Source organism: Mustela putorius, unplaced genomic scaffold, assembly GCF_011764305.1.
Source record: "Mustela putorius furo isolate JIRA1106 unplaced genomic scaffold, ASM1176430v1.1 tig00003853_pilon_pilon_pilon, whole genome shotgun sequence".
Taxonomy (NCBI): Eukaryota; Metazoa; Chordata; class Mammalia; order Carnivora; family Mustelidae; genus Mustela; species Mustela putorius.
The window spans coordinates 26239569-26257284 of NW_025422005.1; the positions used below are offsets into that span (position 1 = coordinate 26239569).

The 17716-nt window shown below is 52.2% G+C and overlaps 2 protein-coding genes across 6 annotated transcripts in view; both read right to left on the reverse strand.

Annotated features, from left to right (window-relative positions):
* Positions 1–1463: 1463 nt before the first annotated feature.
* On the reverse strand, positions 1464–5594 carry SMIM12 (small integral membrane protein 12). Of its 5 annotated transcripts, none has more exons than XM_004740841.3 (2): positions 5464–5594; positions 1464–2399 (listed from the first exon to the last, which is right to left on the reverse strand). In XM_004740841.3, the coding sequence occupies exon 2, from the start codon at positions 2392–2394 to the stop codon at positions 2116–2118; it is 279 nt and encodes a 92-aa protein (XP_004740898.1). In that variant the 5' UTR covers positions 2395–2399; positions 5464–5594; the 3' UTR covers positions 1464–2115. The 5 variants fall into 5 exon arrangements, with proteins under 5 accessions (XP_004740898.1, XP_004740901.1, XP_004740900.1 ...); XM_004740844.3 differs by lacking the exon at positions 5464–5594 and adding an exon at positions 5398–5419; XM_004740843.3 differs by lacking the exon at positions 5464–5594 and adding an exon at positions 5246–5391.
* Positions 5595–11162: 5568 nt separating this feature from the next.
* Positions 11163–17716, reverse strand: part of DLGAP3 (DLG associated protein 3) — a 41621-nt gene continuing 35067 nt past the window's right edge. Inside the window, 5 exon segments of the mRNA XM_004740835.3 lie at positions 11163–11527; positions 12236–12379; positions 12616–12707; positions 13651–13971; positions 13974–14134. Of these exon segments, the coding sequence (XP_004740892.2) occupies positions 11309–11527; positions 12236–12379; positions 12616–12707; positions 13651–13971; positions 13974–14134 (937 nt within the window). The 3' untranslated portion in view covers positions 11163–11308.

Genomic DNA, 17716 nt, shown 5'->3' on the forward strand with positions numbered 1-17716 from the left:
CCCACCAGCCAGTGACTAACCAAGCTGAGGTTGGCACATCCTTTCAGAACCAGAAATCTCACCCTTACCTCAGCGGGCGACGCTCGCCCCTCCAACCCCCATCAGATTTATTCCCTAAAAGCAACAGCAGCTCCTTTCAGCCTGCCCACTAGCCGCAGGGACGGAGGAGGAGCCACTAGCGACTTACTCTCTCCTCCTCTGGCTACCACCTTCCACATCTTCCCAGCGACTCCCACTCCACAGCTAGCATCTCTACTCTTTCAGGCTTCCCACCTTCGCCTGCCTGTTAACACCATCAGGCCTCAGATCCTGAGATAAGAGAAGCAGGACAGACACCCTCCCCCGTTTTTAAAGACTATGCATGCTTCATCATGCGCTCCTTCCTTCCTGCTCCTCACTTAGGTTACATGTCAGTGGACTTCACGAGACAAAAGGTCCTCCTGCCTCTTCCTGCCCTCTGCTCTCACTGCCCTTCCAACAGCTCCAGTAACATCTTAAGCGGCAACATTTAGTATAAACCCCTGCAGCCATGCAGGAAAGACATTTAGTACCTTGAAATGGCTCGTCCCACTTCATCCAAAATGCCATTTACTGGTCCTGCTATTTACTGCAAACGCAGGAGAAGCCTTACAAAAGACAGTCATGGTGATGCTTACTTACACTAGTGAACAATCAAAAACAACCCAAGTGTCCAGCAACTGGGAAATTATTAAAAACAAACTATGCTTTATTCCCACTTCATGGGCAATCATGCAGCCATTAAAAACAACTACGATTATGGAGACCATGTGATAAGACAGAAAAATGATTACAATATAAAACACTATGTAAAAAATATATAAAATTAAAGGGACAGTAACAGTAAGAATCTTAAAATAACAGGGCATCCGGGTGGCTCAATTAGTTTAGCGTCTCCCTTCAGCTCAGGTCGTGGACCCAGGGTCTGGGATGGAGCCCCAAGTCAAGTTCCCTGCTTCTCTCTTCCTCTACCCCTCCCCTGTTTGTGCACTCTCTCATTTGCACTCTCTCTCTCAAGTAAATAAAAATCTTTTTTTAAAAAATTAAAAAACTATGCCAAGAATTAGTGAAAGGTAACAAAATGCTACCTTTTTAGTTGTACTGGAGCCCTGGAGTAGGGGCAACCATTTTTTCAATCTCTACCAAATGTTCTTTCATGTATATGTATTACTTTTACAGGAGAAAATGTATGTCTGTGTATAGTTGAAAACTTTGATAGCAACTGTTAAGCTCCCTGATCTACACTGAATTCACATTTTTGAAGGTCCTATAAACCTCATCTCATCATGACAGAAAGGTTCCTGGAAACCTGCACCTCCAGGACTCAGTGCCTGGGCCCCAAAGCCCTTGGTTAAAGGTCAATGTTATCCAACCCTGAGATGCCTGCACTTGCGTAACTCCTAAGGAGACTCCAACACCATCTGGAAGATCGGATTAGATCAATATGGTTGTCAGGTGCAACTTTAATGAAGTTCTGTACCATACAGTGATGGGGGGGGGGGTGTCTGTTTTCAAGCAAATTCACCTGTCCCAAGGCAAACAGCCGGGGCTTCCAAGGACAGTAAAAGGCTTTTCTCCCCAGGGAGTCTCATTCCTGAGCTGACAGGACAGGATTTCAGGAAGAATGAGTACAAGAAGAGGGCAAACTAGTGAAGGGAGTCAGGCAGCTTTTTGAATTCTTCCCAGTGTACACTGGACCTAGGCATGTAGGCATCCCTCTTAAGGCAGCATGCCAACCCCAGCCACTCCCACTTGAAGCCAAAGTACCTCCCCAAAGAAACAGCCAGCCATCATTCATTTCATGACACTCCTCCCCGAAGTGCGCCCAGAAGCGCAGAAGCCTGAGCAGTTTCGGCCACATACAACACATGCAGCCTTCAGGCCAGAACCCTCAAGGGCCCTCCTCTCCCCGGCCCCTCAGCTGTTCACGTGTCCGCCTGGCAACAGAAGAGCGGCCAGTGTATGCGGGGCTGGGTGGTATGGGAGGGGCAAGAATGAGCAACACAGCAAATCCCATGTGGGTTCTGGAGCAGGGTAGACATGGTGGCAGGGCCAGTCATGGCCCACACAAGGACCCAAAGGGCTCTGTGTCCTTCGTTAATTCTTCTCCGGGCGGTTTCTGTTCAGGACAGCTTTAGGGGCAAATTCCAGCTTGTCCTTAAGGCTCACCACCTGGGTATGGTCCTTGCCTAGCAGTTCATCCAGCTTGCGGTCCTCCCGGCGCTCAGAGATGCTCTTCTCCTCCTCCACAGGCTGGGGATCCTTTCCCCGGATGAACCATTCCAAGTGGTAACCCACAGCCCCGACCACAAAGGCCACAGGAAATGTGACATAGGGAGCATAGGTACGCACCACGGTCCAAAGCACAGGCCACATGACATCTGCAGAAGAGCACAAGGCAGCATTAGGGAGAAACCAGCATCCCCCTTCCCACCGAATACAGACAACCCACCAGGGCTCTCCTTTCGCTAGGCAGCCTGGCACAACTGACTGAGCATCTACCACACAGTCATGCAAGAGGGTACCTTGCTTGGGCAACAGTTAGGGCCCCAAAACAATCTAGAAAATTCTGAAAGACATGATTGTTGAGGAAGAGGGCAAGAATCTCTATTTTATGTACTATACTCTTTGACCATTATGCAACCGTGTTTGACAGTGTTCCCCACAAGAGAACCTCTGAGCTTACCTAACAAAGATTCAAGCCCCAGGCCCTCCCTCCACACTTTACCGACATTTCAGGAATGGAAAAGAGCCTTCCTCTGCTCTAAGCAATTTCTCCATGAACAGAGCCAGCCACACTTTTCCCACTGTGTATAGTCCCACTGTGACTCTCCTGGCTCCCAGATAATGAGAAGTAGTTCCTTTACCTCACACAAAGAATGGCCAAAACCCTAATCCATTACATAGCCATTCTGGATTTTAGATAATTATTTTTTCCTATTCTGAACTTGATCTTTCTAAAAATGAGACATACCTACACTTTGCAAAACTGCTGTCCAAACCCCTTTCAAAATACATTCCCTCCAACCAAACCCATACCCTCATATTTGCATAATAACCTCCTAAATATATCACCAATACATTATACATACTCTGAACACGATAGGCCTTGAATTATTCTGTTTTAAAACACACACACACACATACACACACACACACACACACATTGTAAAAGCCATGGCAGGGTGCAGGGTAGAGTGGAATGGCTCTGGAGCGCCCTGAAATGAAGACATTACCAAAAAAATACACAAACTGGTTCACTCTAATGGCCATTTAGTCTCAAGACTATTACCATTAACAGTTATCAAAGATTATTCACGGGCCACCTGGGTGGCTCAGTTGGTTAAGCCTCTGACTCTTGATTTAAGCTCAGGTCATGATTTCAAGGTTATCAGATAGAGTCCCGAGCCCAGCTCCATGCTCAGAGTAGAGTCTGCTTGTTCCTCTCCTTCTATTCCTCCCCTTACTTGCTCTCTCTTGCTCACTAATAAGGTCTCTTAAAAAAAAAAAAAAAAAAAAAAAAAAAAAAAAAAAGATTACTCACATTATCATAATAATGATAGCTACCATTTACTGAGGACCTATGTGCCAGTCCTTGGGCTAAGCACTTTAAATACAGTATCTCCTTTTACCCTCATGTCCACTCTATGAGGTAGATGGTATTATCAGAAGGTTAAGTAACTTGCCCCAAAGTTTCAAACAAAAGATCACTCACTCCATTTGCACCTACGTAGGTGTTTCTCCAACTTGGCTATCTCTAAAGTGTACAACTGAAATCTCACCAAGAACAGAATGATGCTCTTTCTTTGGTTCCAATTCTCTTCGAAGAAATCCCAGCATTCTGTGGACCCAAGACTGTCACGGACCATTATCAGGGAAAAGCTTGTAGCAGCTCCAATGTTCCCCCCTGGGTCCTTTGTCTCAGCACCAGGCCTATGCTGGACAAGTCACCCGCTGTTCATTATCTGATCTTAACAACATCTCTATGAGGTAGGAATTATTAGCCCAGGTTTGCGTCTAAGGCCACAAAGGCTCAGGGACATTATGCGAACTTGTCCAAGATCACTAGAAGTGAGAGAACCACTGCTTCTGAATCCAAGTCTCTCCAAACTTCAACGCTTGTGCTCTTTCTAGTGGCAAGAACACACTGCAGATAGGTGTACTGTTTCTGTCCAAATACTGGACTTGGGGAGTGCTTCCTGCAATTTTTCTCCATCAACTTGGCATGTCACTACATGGAAGAGTCTCCCTTTTGGCAAACTCTAAGATTACTCAGAGATATGTGAGATTATAGGACTCAGACGATATTAAAAGAAACACCCCTGAAGAACCTCAAACCTAATACTTCATTTTCTTTTCTACCTTTTATGCAAGCTATGCATAAGTAAATATGTACCCTAAACAGCAATCCTACATTCAGATCCCCAATTTGTTGTAAAACAAACCAAACATGAGTCCATAATTCACAGCATCTCCCACATGCAGCAAAGGGCTCTCTCTGATGTCCCGCCCACATTCTAATCATTCCCAAATAAGTCAATGCTTTCATTTATTCAACAGTCAGAACCACTTTCTCCTTGTGAGACCTTACGCTGGAGGCCTACCCCACCTGTCTGCATTTCTCAAAACACTGAAGCTCCAAAAGGGCAACGACCATGTCTCTACGGCCCTCACTGTGACCTATCCATGCCCCACCTTCCTGCCCTGTCTGCCATAAAGTGCTCCCAGAAAAGTTTGCTAAGTGAATGAATGACAGCTCTAACAACGCACCAGTGTAAAACCTCAGCAGACGCCCAACCCCTCGCCCTCACAGGGCGGCAGGAATACAGCAGGCTACTTTGCTGATGCAAGAAGTTAAACACTCCCTAACAAGTCATCCCCAGGGTATCAAAATGAAGGCGGCAAAAGCGTCCCGCAAATACTCGAACGTCTTTCCAACCCCGCACAGAGGAAGCCTGAGTGTCCGGTAAAGGTCAAGTGGGTTGCTAGGAAACCTGCCCTTGTGCGGGCGCCCCTGAGCCCAATGAGACCCGAAGCCGCAGTCCGAGGGACAGAGGAGACCCGACAGGGTGGAAGGACTGGCCCTGACCGTCACTCGAGCCCGGCCCAAGGATGCGAGCGCAACTGAGGTCCGCGTCCCAAGTATCTGGCCTTCTCCCTCCTCTGGGTTCCCGGTCCCCTGCCCGTATCTCACCACCCTCGTGGCCTCGGCAGCCTCCGTTCTCACCCCCGTGCCTGACCCCGAGAAGCGCTGACCGCCGGGGGTCTGCTGGGCTCCCAGACTCGGCCCCCCGAGCCCTGGGAAGATGTCAGGCCCAGCCAGGGCCGGAGCCGACACCCTTCCTAACTCAGAGGTCACTCACTGCCAGGAGCCGTCACCTGACAACGGGCGGCCCCGGCGGCCGCTCGGGGAGAGGGAACTGCCCGCTGGGACCTCGCGCTCACCTGCGCCGCAGCCCGCACTCCACGGTGCTGCCCCCGCCCTCCGCCCGCCTTCTCGCTAGCTCGCTCGCGGGGAGCACCGACGTCGCCCCTCCCAGCGGCCCGCGGGGCTTGGCCCCGGGACCCCGCCCACCGGCGCCAGCTCTCTCCGAGCGCTCTGATAGGCTGAGCTCCAGTCAAAGGGCCGGAGGGAGCTGAGCGTACGCCCCGGGCTCCGCTGCGTGGAGATGGGGACTGCGCCCCCTCGTGGCTTGGAGGGTTTCCCAATGACGTCAGCACGTGCTTTCCGCGTGGAGAAAAGTGGAACGTCATCCATTCATTTATTAAACTGATGTTTATTGGTCGTCTCTAAGTCCTAGGTCTAGACACACAAAAATAAAAGACACGTTCGTGGATTCCAAGAAGATCTCCTTAGCAGGATATAGTCTAGACTCTAAGAACTCTTCGATGTAGGCCAGTTTTCTAGCCACGTGACCTTGGGAACACTATTAATCGGCCAGAGCCTCCTTTCCCTCTTATGCATGAAGGTAATAACACCTATTTCACAGGATGTTGTGAGGGTTTGATGAGATAATGCATGTTAAGTGCTGCGCCAGGTACATAGCCACAGGAAATAAAATGGTTCTGTTGTCAGTATACAAAGAACTGAAATACAGTGAAACCTAAGTCTTGCCTTACCCCTCAGATACAAGTATTCACTCCTCCTGTGTCCCCCCTATGCCCTGTACAGACATCTATTTCATCAGGTACAGTTGACCTCTGAACAACAGGGGCTTAAAACTGTGTGGCTCCATTTACACGTAGGTTGTTTTTAGTTTGTTTTTTTTTTTTTTTTTCAATAAATGCAGAATAGTACTAGAAATACATTCTTTGTTATGATTTTCTTAATAATATTTTCTTTTCTCCAGTTTATTATATTGTAGGAATACAGTACATGATACATATAACATACAAAATACATGTTAATCAACTGTTTATTTTATCAGGAAGGAATCTGGTCAACAGTAGGCTATTAGTAGTTAAGTTTGGGGGGTGTCAAAGTTATACATGGATTTTCCACTGTTGGGGGGGTGGGTGCCCTTAGCGCTGTCATTGTTCAGGGGTCAACTGTATAGAGAAATAACACCTCCACTAGCCCTGCCTTCTCACCTCTCTTCCACAAGTCTCAGCCAAGCATATTTCTTTATCTTTAGTAACACAGGCTAAACCCCTCATAGTCCCCTATGCAGACTGTTTCACACCTCTGTGCCTTCATTTATGATGCGTTTTCATCTACCTGGAGTGACTTTCTTTACCAAAATACCTCCAAGGAAGCCTCCGAGATTCCATCATACGTTAGCTGCCCTTCTTCTATGATCTCAAAGAGGTCAGTGCTAAGCTCTGGCAGCGGAGATAGAAAGGAACAGCACAGAGAAATATGTAAGAAACTATTACTAGCAGAACTTGTTCCCTAAATGAATGTGTAGAAAAGAGAAGGGAACACAATTGCCCAGAACAATTAGCATTCAGCCAGCCAATGGACACGTGCTAGACACTGAGGATGCAAAAATGAACCACCCTTGCCTTCAGGAGTTCTCGGACCAACTGCTGGGGAAGCAGAGGGCTCTACAAACTGCCAAGGGATTGTGAGAAATGTGACCACAGAAGCATGCATAGGTCTCGCAGAGGAGACACCCAGGAAGAATCAGGGAGGGCTCACCAGAGGAACCTGCCCTTGAGCTGAGTCTCAAGTGAGAGCTAGCAGTTCGGTCAGGCAGAATGGAGTGGGGCTTGAGAGCACAGACCTAGGAATCAAAAGTGGGTTCAAATCCTACCCCTGCTGCCTGCTAATCTCAGAAAGGCGGTTTACACTCTTCGTTTCAACAAATGCAATGAGAGTACCTGTCCCCAAGGATGGTTCTGAGTCCTAGCGACCTAATGTGTATACAAAGCTTGGCATGATACTTGGCGCCTCCTGAGTGTTCAACAAATGGTCACTGGTATGTTTAGTATTCCCCAAATTGATTCATCCTTCTGTAATGTCCCATGTTCACTTATGGTTTTACTTATTCACTAAGCCAAAACCCTAACTAACATTTTCAAAATCTCATCTTTGCACTATTTCCCAAACTCAGTTCAGAGCACCTGTCTCTCCTGGACGTCTCTCAAGTTCTTCATCACTCATCTCTTACATGAACGACCTCAGCGACTCCCTCAATGGTCTCCTTCCACCTTCCACCTTCCGTGGCTCCCTCCAGTCCATTTCCACTCTTAGCCAAAGGGGTCTTTCCAAAACTTCCATAAAACCATGAAATTTCCAAGCAGTCTGGGTGGTTCGGTTGGTTAAGCATTGACCTTCAGCTCAGGTCATAATCCCAGGGTCCTGGGATTGAGCCCTGTGTTGGCCTCCCTGCTCTGTGGGGAGCCTGCTCCTTCCTCTTCTACTCCCCTTGCTTGTGCATGCTTGCGCTCTCTCTCTCTCTCTCTCTCTCTCTCTCTCTCTTTCTCTCAAATAAGTAAATAAAATCTTTTTTAAAAAAATTAAATCTCCGGGGTGCCTGGGTGGCTCAGTGGGTTAAAGCCTCTGCCTTCAAGCTCAGGTCATGATCCCAAGGTCCTGGGATCGAGCCCCGAGTCGGGCTCTTTGCTCAGCGAGAAGCCTGCTTCCCCATCTCTCTCCCTGCCTATTTGTGATCTCTGTCAAATAAATAAAATCTTTTTTTTAAAAAAATGAAATCTCCAGTTTAAACCGCCTCTCTTCCCATGGGTCCCCTCTGGCCATGTCTCCTCTATACCCTCTCCACCGGATCCAAGCCTGTCACCTCCCTCCAGTCTCTGCTCCTCCCACGATCCTACACACACAGACCCTACCGTGCACTTGCCCAAGCTGATCCCTTTGCCTGAAATGAATGTCCTCCCTCTCTTCCTCGGCTGCAAAACTCTAACTCAACCTGCAAGACCCAGTTCAAAAGGCCCTCTTGCAGGAAGATTTCCCAGACTCAACCAGCTGCTAGAGGTTTCCTCCTCTGGTCTCCTCAGCATTTCTGGGAGAAGCTCCCTCTGTACATGCCATTCTGTTTATGCACCTGGCTTTGGCCAGCTGGGACCAATCGAAAGCACAGGGACTGGACCTAATCCTTCACTTGTCCTAATCCTTCACTTGCTGGGCTCCCCAGGGGAGACTCCCACATGGGGAGATTAAGATGCCATGTCTATAGCAAGATGTTAACTATACTTGTTCAGGGTTGCGTTGCTCCTCTGTCCCCATCCCATTTATACTTCATCGTCCTGGGAAACCAAGCCCAAATTCTGCAAAAAGACATAGACCCATAAAGAGCTGTAGAGTGTAGAAGGTTAAACACAGAGTCAGCCACTTCTCGGCTTTGTGATTTGGGGTTTAAACCGCAAATCAACTTCGAGAGTTGTTCAAACTCTCGAAGCCTTAGTTTTCTCACCTGTAAATGATGGTAACAACAATATCGGCTTCAAGGATTACTCTGAGTACCACCTAGTGCAAACCTTGCCCACGTCCCAGTTTTAGAGATGGGAAAACTCAGTCTCAGAGAGGTGACGTGACCCAGCTAAAGGCTCCCTTAGCAAGTCCAGGGGAAATAGACAAATGGGCATTTCCAGTGGAAACTCTGGGACGGTCATCCAACCTAAGTGTCTCAAACCTGGCTGCCCATCAAAACCACCTTGCACACCTGTTAAAAACTCACTTGGGGGCAGAGAGTCTATTACCAGTGTTAGACAGGGCCCAGGAATCTGTGTGAGAGGAGCTCCAAGCTGACTCACTTGCGGGAATTTGGATCATATGGGGTTCACTCCACCTTCTGGCGATCTCATATAAGTGTGTGTGTAAGATTTCTTGCTTTTCAGGTGGCCTCCCACACTGGCCCATAAAAACCTATTCAAAACCCTTCCCTGCATGGCTCCCCGTGGCTCTGAGGACCCAGGCCCACCTGTCTCAAGTTGACCCAAAAGCCCAGCATGGTCACGCCTCTGCACTCCCGATGCTCTTTCTTCTCCTGGCCTTTGCACAACTGTTGTCTGATCTTGGAGCATTCTTCCCAGAGCTGGCCCTCCTCCAGTCGCTCTTTCCAGCACTCACCCTTATTCTGTAACTGCTTGTTTACTTGTCTGTTAGCACCATAAGTGTAGAAACTACACTTGTTCAGGGCCATCTCCCAGGTGCTAGCCAGTGCCAACAGTGGTCCTTGATAAACGCCTGCTGAATAAATGAATGAGAATGGCCTAGTCCAGTGTGGCCCAGAAGGGCAGTCAAAGCCTTGGGTGGCTCTTCTTCCTGCCTCAGGGTGACACATCAACCCCAAGCACTGGATGGGGCTGCCAGACCAGGTGGGGGCTGCCATCAAACCCTTCTGGGCTTGGAAAGCTGTAGAACTAAAAGCTCCCGGTTGGGCGTGAGACAGACCTGGTCCACCACTCCTAGCCCTCCCTGTGACATTGGACAGGTCACAGAACCCTCCTGAGCAGCTTTCTCACCTGTCCTAAGGATGAGCTACATTCATGTAAAGCCCTCCCCCCTCCACCCCACCACCTGGCCCAGAGCAAACATCCCAAAAACATTAGCCTGCACTACTAGCTCAGGGTTGTTACTTAACTTCCCAGGAAAGCTCCTTCTCCCCTGGGAACCCCCACCAAAGTGCCCACCCAGAGGAGTTATCAAAAAAGGTGATAACACTAAATCGAACAGCGTTTCTGCTGCTGATCAGGTGGGGTGGAGCAGAGGCAACACCAGACGCTTAGGGGAAGGGAAACCAGCATCCATCAGCATCTAAGAATAACAGCACTCCCTGTTTATGGAGCACAGGCAGGTTGGCCAGGGCTCTGGGCTGCCTGTTGCAGGAGGAGGAAGCCTGGGAGCAGTGGGGAGCAGAAAGAGAAATGGATTGAACTAGGAGTGGTAGAGAGAAAACCCTTCCCTCCTCGGCCCTTGGGTCCCTCCAGGAGGGCTCAGGTCCTTCTGCGGCCTCCAGGGGGCCAATCCCCTTTGCCCAGCTGGCCCAGGCTACCAAGCCCTCCCCAAACAGAGAGAGTGGCTCCGGGCCTGCCTTCCCTCCATTCCCCGGCCCCCTGCCTCCCCACCCCCCACCCCCCCCCCACCCCCCCGCCGTTCTCCTACCCACCCCACACACACTCCTGGCTTCCACACACGGGGCAGAGGTGGCTCCTTCTGGAGAGAGCAGCCGGCTCGAATGCAGTTCTGCCGTTTTATTTTTCCTGGGATACTCAAGGGGATGTGGGAACAGCCACAGGTGTGGTGAGGGGAAGCCCCATCTCCCCTCCCCAGCAGCTGGGAAAGGGGAGAGGCCCAGGCGCCCTGGTCCTGGGTTGGTCCAGCCACTGTGGTCCCTGGGCCCGATGGGCTGAGGGCTGAGGGTGAGCCCCTGGGAGGGTGGGGCAGGCTCCTAGGTGGGGTTCGGGATTCTTCATAAAAAGCCACGAAGCTTGATCCCCACGAAGCCCAGCCCCGCGGGGTGGGGAGAGGGGACGCAGAGCCCAGATGGGGGACCCGGCCCGGCCTGGCCCGTGGGGGAAGGGGGGTAATGGCAGAGATGGTGCCCGTGGGGAGGAGGTGGGGACGAAGCGTCGGACCAGGAGAGAAGGGGGTCCAGGTGGGGGCGCAGGGCGGAGAGGCACGGCCCCCAGCCCAGCCCGGGCGCCTTCGCGTGGGGTCAGGAAGGTAAAAAACCCACGAGAGTGTGACGGGCAGGAGGAGCCGGGGCGTGCGGTGCCGGCGGGGCGGGCGCACGGGGCGGCCCGCGTTCACAGTGACCTCGACGCTGGGTGTACAGTACGGGTAGAAAACCGCGGGCCCGGGCCCGGGCCGGGCGGGCCGGGTCGGTCACAGCCTGGTCTGGGCCTCGGGGATGTAGATCTCGATGCTGTCCGCACTCTCGGTGGCCGAGCTGTGGCGGAAGGAGGCGGCGCGCTTGGCCGCCAGGAGCCGCTTGCGCGCTTCCTGCCGCTGCCGGTCCACCGAGTCCAGGGAGCGCTCCTTCACCGGCACGCCCCGGCCCCGCGAGGGCTTCTTTGGTATCGGCGGAGGGACCTTCTTCTCCTCCTGCCGGGAGAGGGGGTTGGCGGCTCAGTCTGCGGGCGGGGCCCCCCCATCCCCCGCTCGCGCCCCCGCCGCCCCAGGGGACTGACACCGCGCGGCTCCGACGCAGGAGGGCGGCCCGAAGCCCCAGGTGGGTCTGGGACAAGGTCAAAAGCCACTTTTCATTAAAAATTACGAATCCGGGCGCCCCCTGGTGGCGCCGTTCGCGACAACTCGCATCCGAGCGCACGTTCCTCCCGGGCTCCTCCAGGGACTTGGGTGGGAAGTGGCGATTTCCCTCCAGTCGAGAGGAATGCATTGGCCCCGACTCACGCAGGGCAATGGGGGTTCGCTGCCAGGCATCTGGGCCTCATCACAGACAATGTCTAGTGCAGTGAGTGCTGAGGGGCCCCCCAAGATCTCCTCGTGCCTAGGTCCAAACTAAGGGCAGTCCCCTCTTCTGGAAGCTTTAGTTCTGCTTCCTCAGACTACAGCTGGTCAGAGGTGGCTATAGGGTTCTGGCAGCTCAGCAGTGATGGGCACAAGGCCAAGCAGATGGCCATGACCAAGAGTGTGGTCCTATTAGAAGCAGACGGTCACCATCACCCATCCAGGACTGCCTTTGCTGCCTGTGAATGCCCTTGGCTCCCTTCCTCTCCCCACACAGGCCCTCTGTGGGGAAGGGCATTTTCCAGGGTCTGGCCTCTTGGCTTGAAGGGACTCTCCCCCTACCTTGGGCTCCAGGAGTTTCCAGCTGTTGGCCTTGAGTTGCTGTAGCTCCAGGAACTTGAGGGTCACATCCTCTATAGAGAGCTGCAGGAGGTCCCAAAAACCCGCCAGGTCCTGGAAGGTGGGCACGGGGAACGCAGTGGGGTCCTTCAATAGAGGGAGACAGAGGAGAGACAGCTGGTCAGGACGGTCTGCACCCCAGCCAGGTCCAGAGAAAGCCCCATCCATCCCCACCAGGAAGTTCAGCCTGGGAGAATGGGGTCTAGGGGAGGGGGAGGTAGGGAAACAAGAAAGAACCCAGGCCACTCTGTCTTGGGCACAAACACCTGGTCTCACCTCCAGGCATATACCTTCCTTGGGGGCTCCAGCCCATGGGCACTCACCATGCTTTGCTGACACAGCCGGAAGAACTGCTGAACCTTCTGGGACAGGAGAAGCTGTGTGCTGCCCACGGCACTGCGGATCTTCTCCAGGACTGGGGAGCAGAAGCAGATTCAGAGGAGGAACGGATACCTCTCATTTCCCAGCCTCTGAGAAGTCTGCCCAGAATGACTCAACCTTGCCTTATCTGGCACTCTCTGCTTGTCTATCCCCTCCAACCCCCTCCCCATCCCATCCCCAAGTCCCTAACAATTGGCTCCTAACCCAGGGCCCCAAGAAGGCTGGATCCTCGGACACCAGCGTTTCTTCAGACAACCTCCATTTCGTAAGCACTTGGCTTCCTGTGTCCTCCCTTCCTCCTGTGTCATGGAACCGAGGGAAACCAGCCCCCACCTGGCCCTCCAGGCTTACCCAGGCACCAGCTCAATGACCACCCATTGGCAGAACTTCGTCACTCATCAGTAGGTGACTCTTTGACTCATCAAGAGTTACTGAAAATTTCATGTGCATGACTCTCATCTTCGTAGTCACCATCCCATCAACTTAGGGATTCTGAGGTATGGCTGTGTCTCCCCTCAGATGGACTTGCAGGCAAGGGCTGTGGCCTCCCTCAGTCCAGAGCTATGTTTTGGGGCAGAATGTCCTTCACCTAGGCCTCAGACAGTGATCTGACCTTGTGCACTGCCTCGCCCTCCACCTTATAGTGTGGTCCCTCTCCCTGGGTCAGTCCTGGATTCCCACACCAGTGAGATGGGAACAGAGTCCCCTTGACCTCCATGGGCTGGGGGACGTGGCCCTGCCGTGCCCTTCCACCTGGTCCCTTGCCCAGGCCCACCCTGTCCTCTGAATCTGTTTCCCCGCTTCCTTCCAAGAGCTCCCAGCACGCCCTGCGGCCAAGGAGGACCCACGGAGATCCAGGTCAAAGAAGCAAAACGCGAGGACGCACACTCAAGCCCAGGCGGAGGGCTCTCCCGTTCCACTGCTCACCACGCAGCCCCAGCCACGATCCCTTCGCGCACGCAGAGCCCCTCACTCACTCTCCTCGGGCAGCTCATAGTCCTCCGCCTCCCGCTCCATCTGCTGGCACCAGTGCTCCAGCTTCTCCACCTCCGCCCTCAGCATCTTGATGAACCACTCGCCGTCCCGCGGGCAAGGGGACGTGCGGCCTGAGTCGGGGAGGCTACGTGAGCCGCGCTCCATCCAGGAGTCACGGCGGCTGGACCCAGGGCCGGGGGTGGGGGCAGGGGCAGGGCCTGGCGACCCATCAGTGGCCGGCGGCTCATACGGCAGTGGGTAGCCCTCGCGGTAGGCCCACTGGCCCTGCGTGTGGACCGTGCGGAAGACTGAGTAGGTGGGGCCCGGGGCCCGGGCTGGGGCTCAGAAGCGTGCCTCTGGAAGGAGCGTCCAAACTGCAGGGCCTTGTCTTCTGTGGCCACTGTGGCCAGGCCGGCCAGGCCCTCCAGCTCCAGGTCCGCCTGCACACCCGCGGTCACACTGTTGGAGCGCTTGAACCTTGCCCGCCTGGTGAGAGAAGTGGCTGTCATCGCTGCTCCTGCCCAGTCACATCCCCGCCCCCCACCCCTGGCAACCTCCCCTCGCCCCGCCCCAGGCTAAAAGGAAAAGGAATGAGAAAAGAAACCTACAGTGGGATGGACATTAACTCTTGACCTTTAAATACAGAGTCCCTGCAGGGGGGGTACAGAATTCCTGCTGCACTGCCTCTGGACAGGGCTGATATTTAAAATATCTAACGATCTGTACTCCAGGGGCAGAAGAGATGCTGGCACCACCGACCAAATCAGAATGGACACACCCAGAGGGACGGAGCAGGACCTCCAGAAGCTGGACTGTGGGGCAGAGCCAAGAGGCGAGAGAAGGGCCTGGTTAGCAGCTCTTTCCCAGTGACCACAGAAGGATTTCAGCATTTTAACAAACAGTAACCCTTTGCTAGTTTGCACCAACGGCAGGAGTTTGTCTTCAGAAATGGGTAAACCAGAACGGGGAGAGGACTGTGGTCACCTCGCTACAGAGTAGCTACCCAGCGTGGCTGACTTCACAGCCCAAGCACTTCCCACCACACCAGCTGCCAGAACATCAGGAAGAACTGCCTGGGAGAGGCTCGAGAGTGGGAAGAGCTCGCAGCTGAAAGGACTGCTCCTCTAGGGACCCCCACAGCCCAGCCCAGAGCCTGGCCAGACACAGTCAGCCAGAGCCAGTGGAGGTGAATTAAGTTGTTGGCAGGAATGACATGGGGCCTGGAAATTTCTTGTCTTTGAGTTAATATGCAAATCCTCTGCAAAACAGAATGTCAGTCGGCCTTGTTCTATGTCACCCCCCCACCCCAGTTCAGAGTTCTTTCCTATGCGGAAGCCCATGGTCCCTGAAGCCATGGAGCTGGGGTCAGACAATCCTTGAAGAAGTGGGAGTCAGGAGATGTGGGGGTGGTGGGGAGAGGTAAACAAAAGTTGGACATCTGGAAATTTCAGGAGCATAAAAGACAGACCCATCTGTCCTAAGCCACCTCCATCCCATTATGGTCTGAAAAGAGAGGGAGTGAGGCGGTCTTGGGGGACCCCTCTAGCTTCCCTGGAGTGTCCTCCAACCCCCACAACTTCAGCCTTCCTCCTGCTGCCCAGGCCTTCTCTCCCTGCCTGCCTTGCCTGCCTGCTTCCCTCCAGCTGGCGGGCTGCCTGCTGGGAGCCTGTTGTCATAGAAACCAGGCCCAGAAGGATGCTGCAGGACCCAGGAAAGAGAGATGCACTCATGTGCAGTCTCCAACAAGCCCTGTGTCCCCACCCCCACCCAGAGAGAGAGAGAGAGAAAGCGAGAACATATCCTCACTGCCTCCCACATGGTCTTCACCCCGGCATCCACCCTGTCCTGCCCTGGTCAGGATTAGTTCCACTCTCTGCCTTGCCATGGAATCAGCCTCCTTTCAAGACACTTCTGCCTCCACTCAGCACAAAAGGAAAGCACCGGACGAGGAGTGAGATCTGAGTTCTAATGCTGGCTCTGTTGCTGTGCGCCTTTGGGAAGTCGCTCACCTTCCATCTAGTGTGTGTGTGTCTGTGTGTGTGTGTGTGTGTAAAATATATTACATGAGATATGACTATGTATAAATACACACGCACACATATATACTACCTAAAATGATAGAAATGGACCAGTAATCACCAAAGTATTACCTTTCTCAAAAATTATCCTTTTCATATTTTCAGATCAGGGGCTCAACATTCCCCCACCAATCCAGAGCAGTCTTCCTAAAGCTGCCCTTTGCCCAGGGCATTCCCCAGCCCAAAACTTTTCCCCAGCTCCCTGCTGCCAAAAGAAAAAGTTCAATCTCCCTCCGCTGGCATTCACCCAATGCTGACATCTAGTCCAGAAGCAGTCCTCCTCTCCAACCTCAACCCCCCCCCCCCGGCCCCTCGCCACATTCTTCTTGTTCCTCAAGTAGATGATATTGGCCCTGACTCGGTGCCTTTGCACGTGCTATTCCTTTTTCTAGAATGGCCTTCCTCCTCCTCCCTCTCTGGCCATTTCCGACTCAAGTCATTTCGTCCTTAGCACTGTACCGCCCTCAGCAGCCTTCTTGGGTGTGCAAGGAGCCCCAAATTTTCTGCTTAATTTGTTCTCTGTCTCCAGTGAGAGTCTCATGTGTCTAACTGAAATGTTCTGACACGTTGGCGCTACCGCCAATGTTTTCATGCCTCTGAGCTCCAGTACGCCTTTGGCTCCTTCAGAGCTCCAGCAGTTGCAAACCACACACGTAAAGGTGGGGCCTGCCCCAGTGAAGACGTCATCGAAGGCCTGCCTTCCCTGTCTGCTACCCTGGTCTCCCTCACAAAACATGGGTCTGTCTCTCAGCCCCACTGCATGTGCTGCCTTCCACCTAGCCTCTCAGGGTCCTGAGAAGATCACATCTGGTCTGGATGGTGACAGGCCACATGGTCTGGAACAGAAGCATGCCTAAGTATCCCACGCTTCATGGTTCTCAAGTCACGACTTCCATGAGATCTCCTCACCATATCTACCTCAAGGAAGACCAAAAGAGTTGAGGAGCTCATGGGATGCCTAGAAACACAGTCTTCACCAATACTCCCAACTGATGGCCAGAGATCGGCACGGTCCCAATAAGAGTTTGTCAAGTGGTATTTAAAACCAGCAGTGTGAGGCAAACCATAAGAGCCCCTTAACTAGAGAGAACAAACTGAGGGTCACTGGAGGGGGGTGCAGGTGGGGACATGAGCTAAATGGGTGATGGGCATTACAGAGGGTTTGAGGTAATGAGAACTAGGTGTCGTATGTAAAAGATCCATCACTAAATTCTACTCCTAAGGATGCGTGCATGGCTTAGTTAAGCGTCCGTCTCTTGGTTTCAGCTCAGGTTATGATCTCAAGGCTGTGGGATCGAACCCCACATCAGGCTCCCCGCTCAGCGCGGAGTCAATTTCAGATTCTTTCTCCATCCCCCTCTGCCCCTCCTAGTCATGTGCTTCTATCTCAAATATATAAAAACCTTAAAAAAAAAAAAAATCTACTCCTGAAGCCAATTCTACACTATATGTTAACCAACTTGAATTTAAATAAAAATGTGGAAGAAAAATAAAATAAAATAATAAAACCAGTAGTGAGAAGCAACTGGCTGGCTCAGTCAGTGGAGCATGCAGCTCTTAAACTCAGGGTCATAGGATCGAGCCCCATGTTATTTATTTTAAAAATAAAGTATTTTAAAAAATCAGAATTAAAAATAAATAATAAAACCAGCAGTGTGGAATGTGGTCACCCAAGAAAAGAGCAATGTAACAAAGATATAAAGCCCTGGGGAACGTGGACATTTCAGGGGCTGGTGGAGACAATGTAGCCCCACAGGCGTTTAAGCCAGAGAGGAAGAGAAAGGAAACCAGGGCAAAGTCACCTAAAAGCAGAACAGAGACAGAGAGTCTGAAGAAGGAATAAGTAATCAACATGGAAAATGGTGTCCATTGATTTAGCAAAATGGAAGCCACTGGGGACCAAGGCAAGAGTCCGTTTGGTAGGGTACGGGGCTGACACAGATGGAGGAGGTTGGCAGGAGGTCTAGAAAACTAGGCAAGACAATTCTTT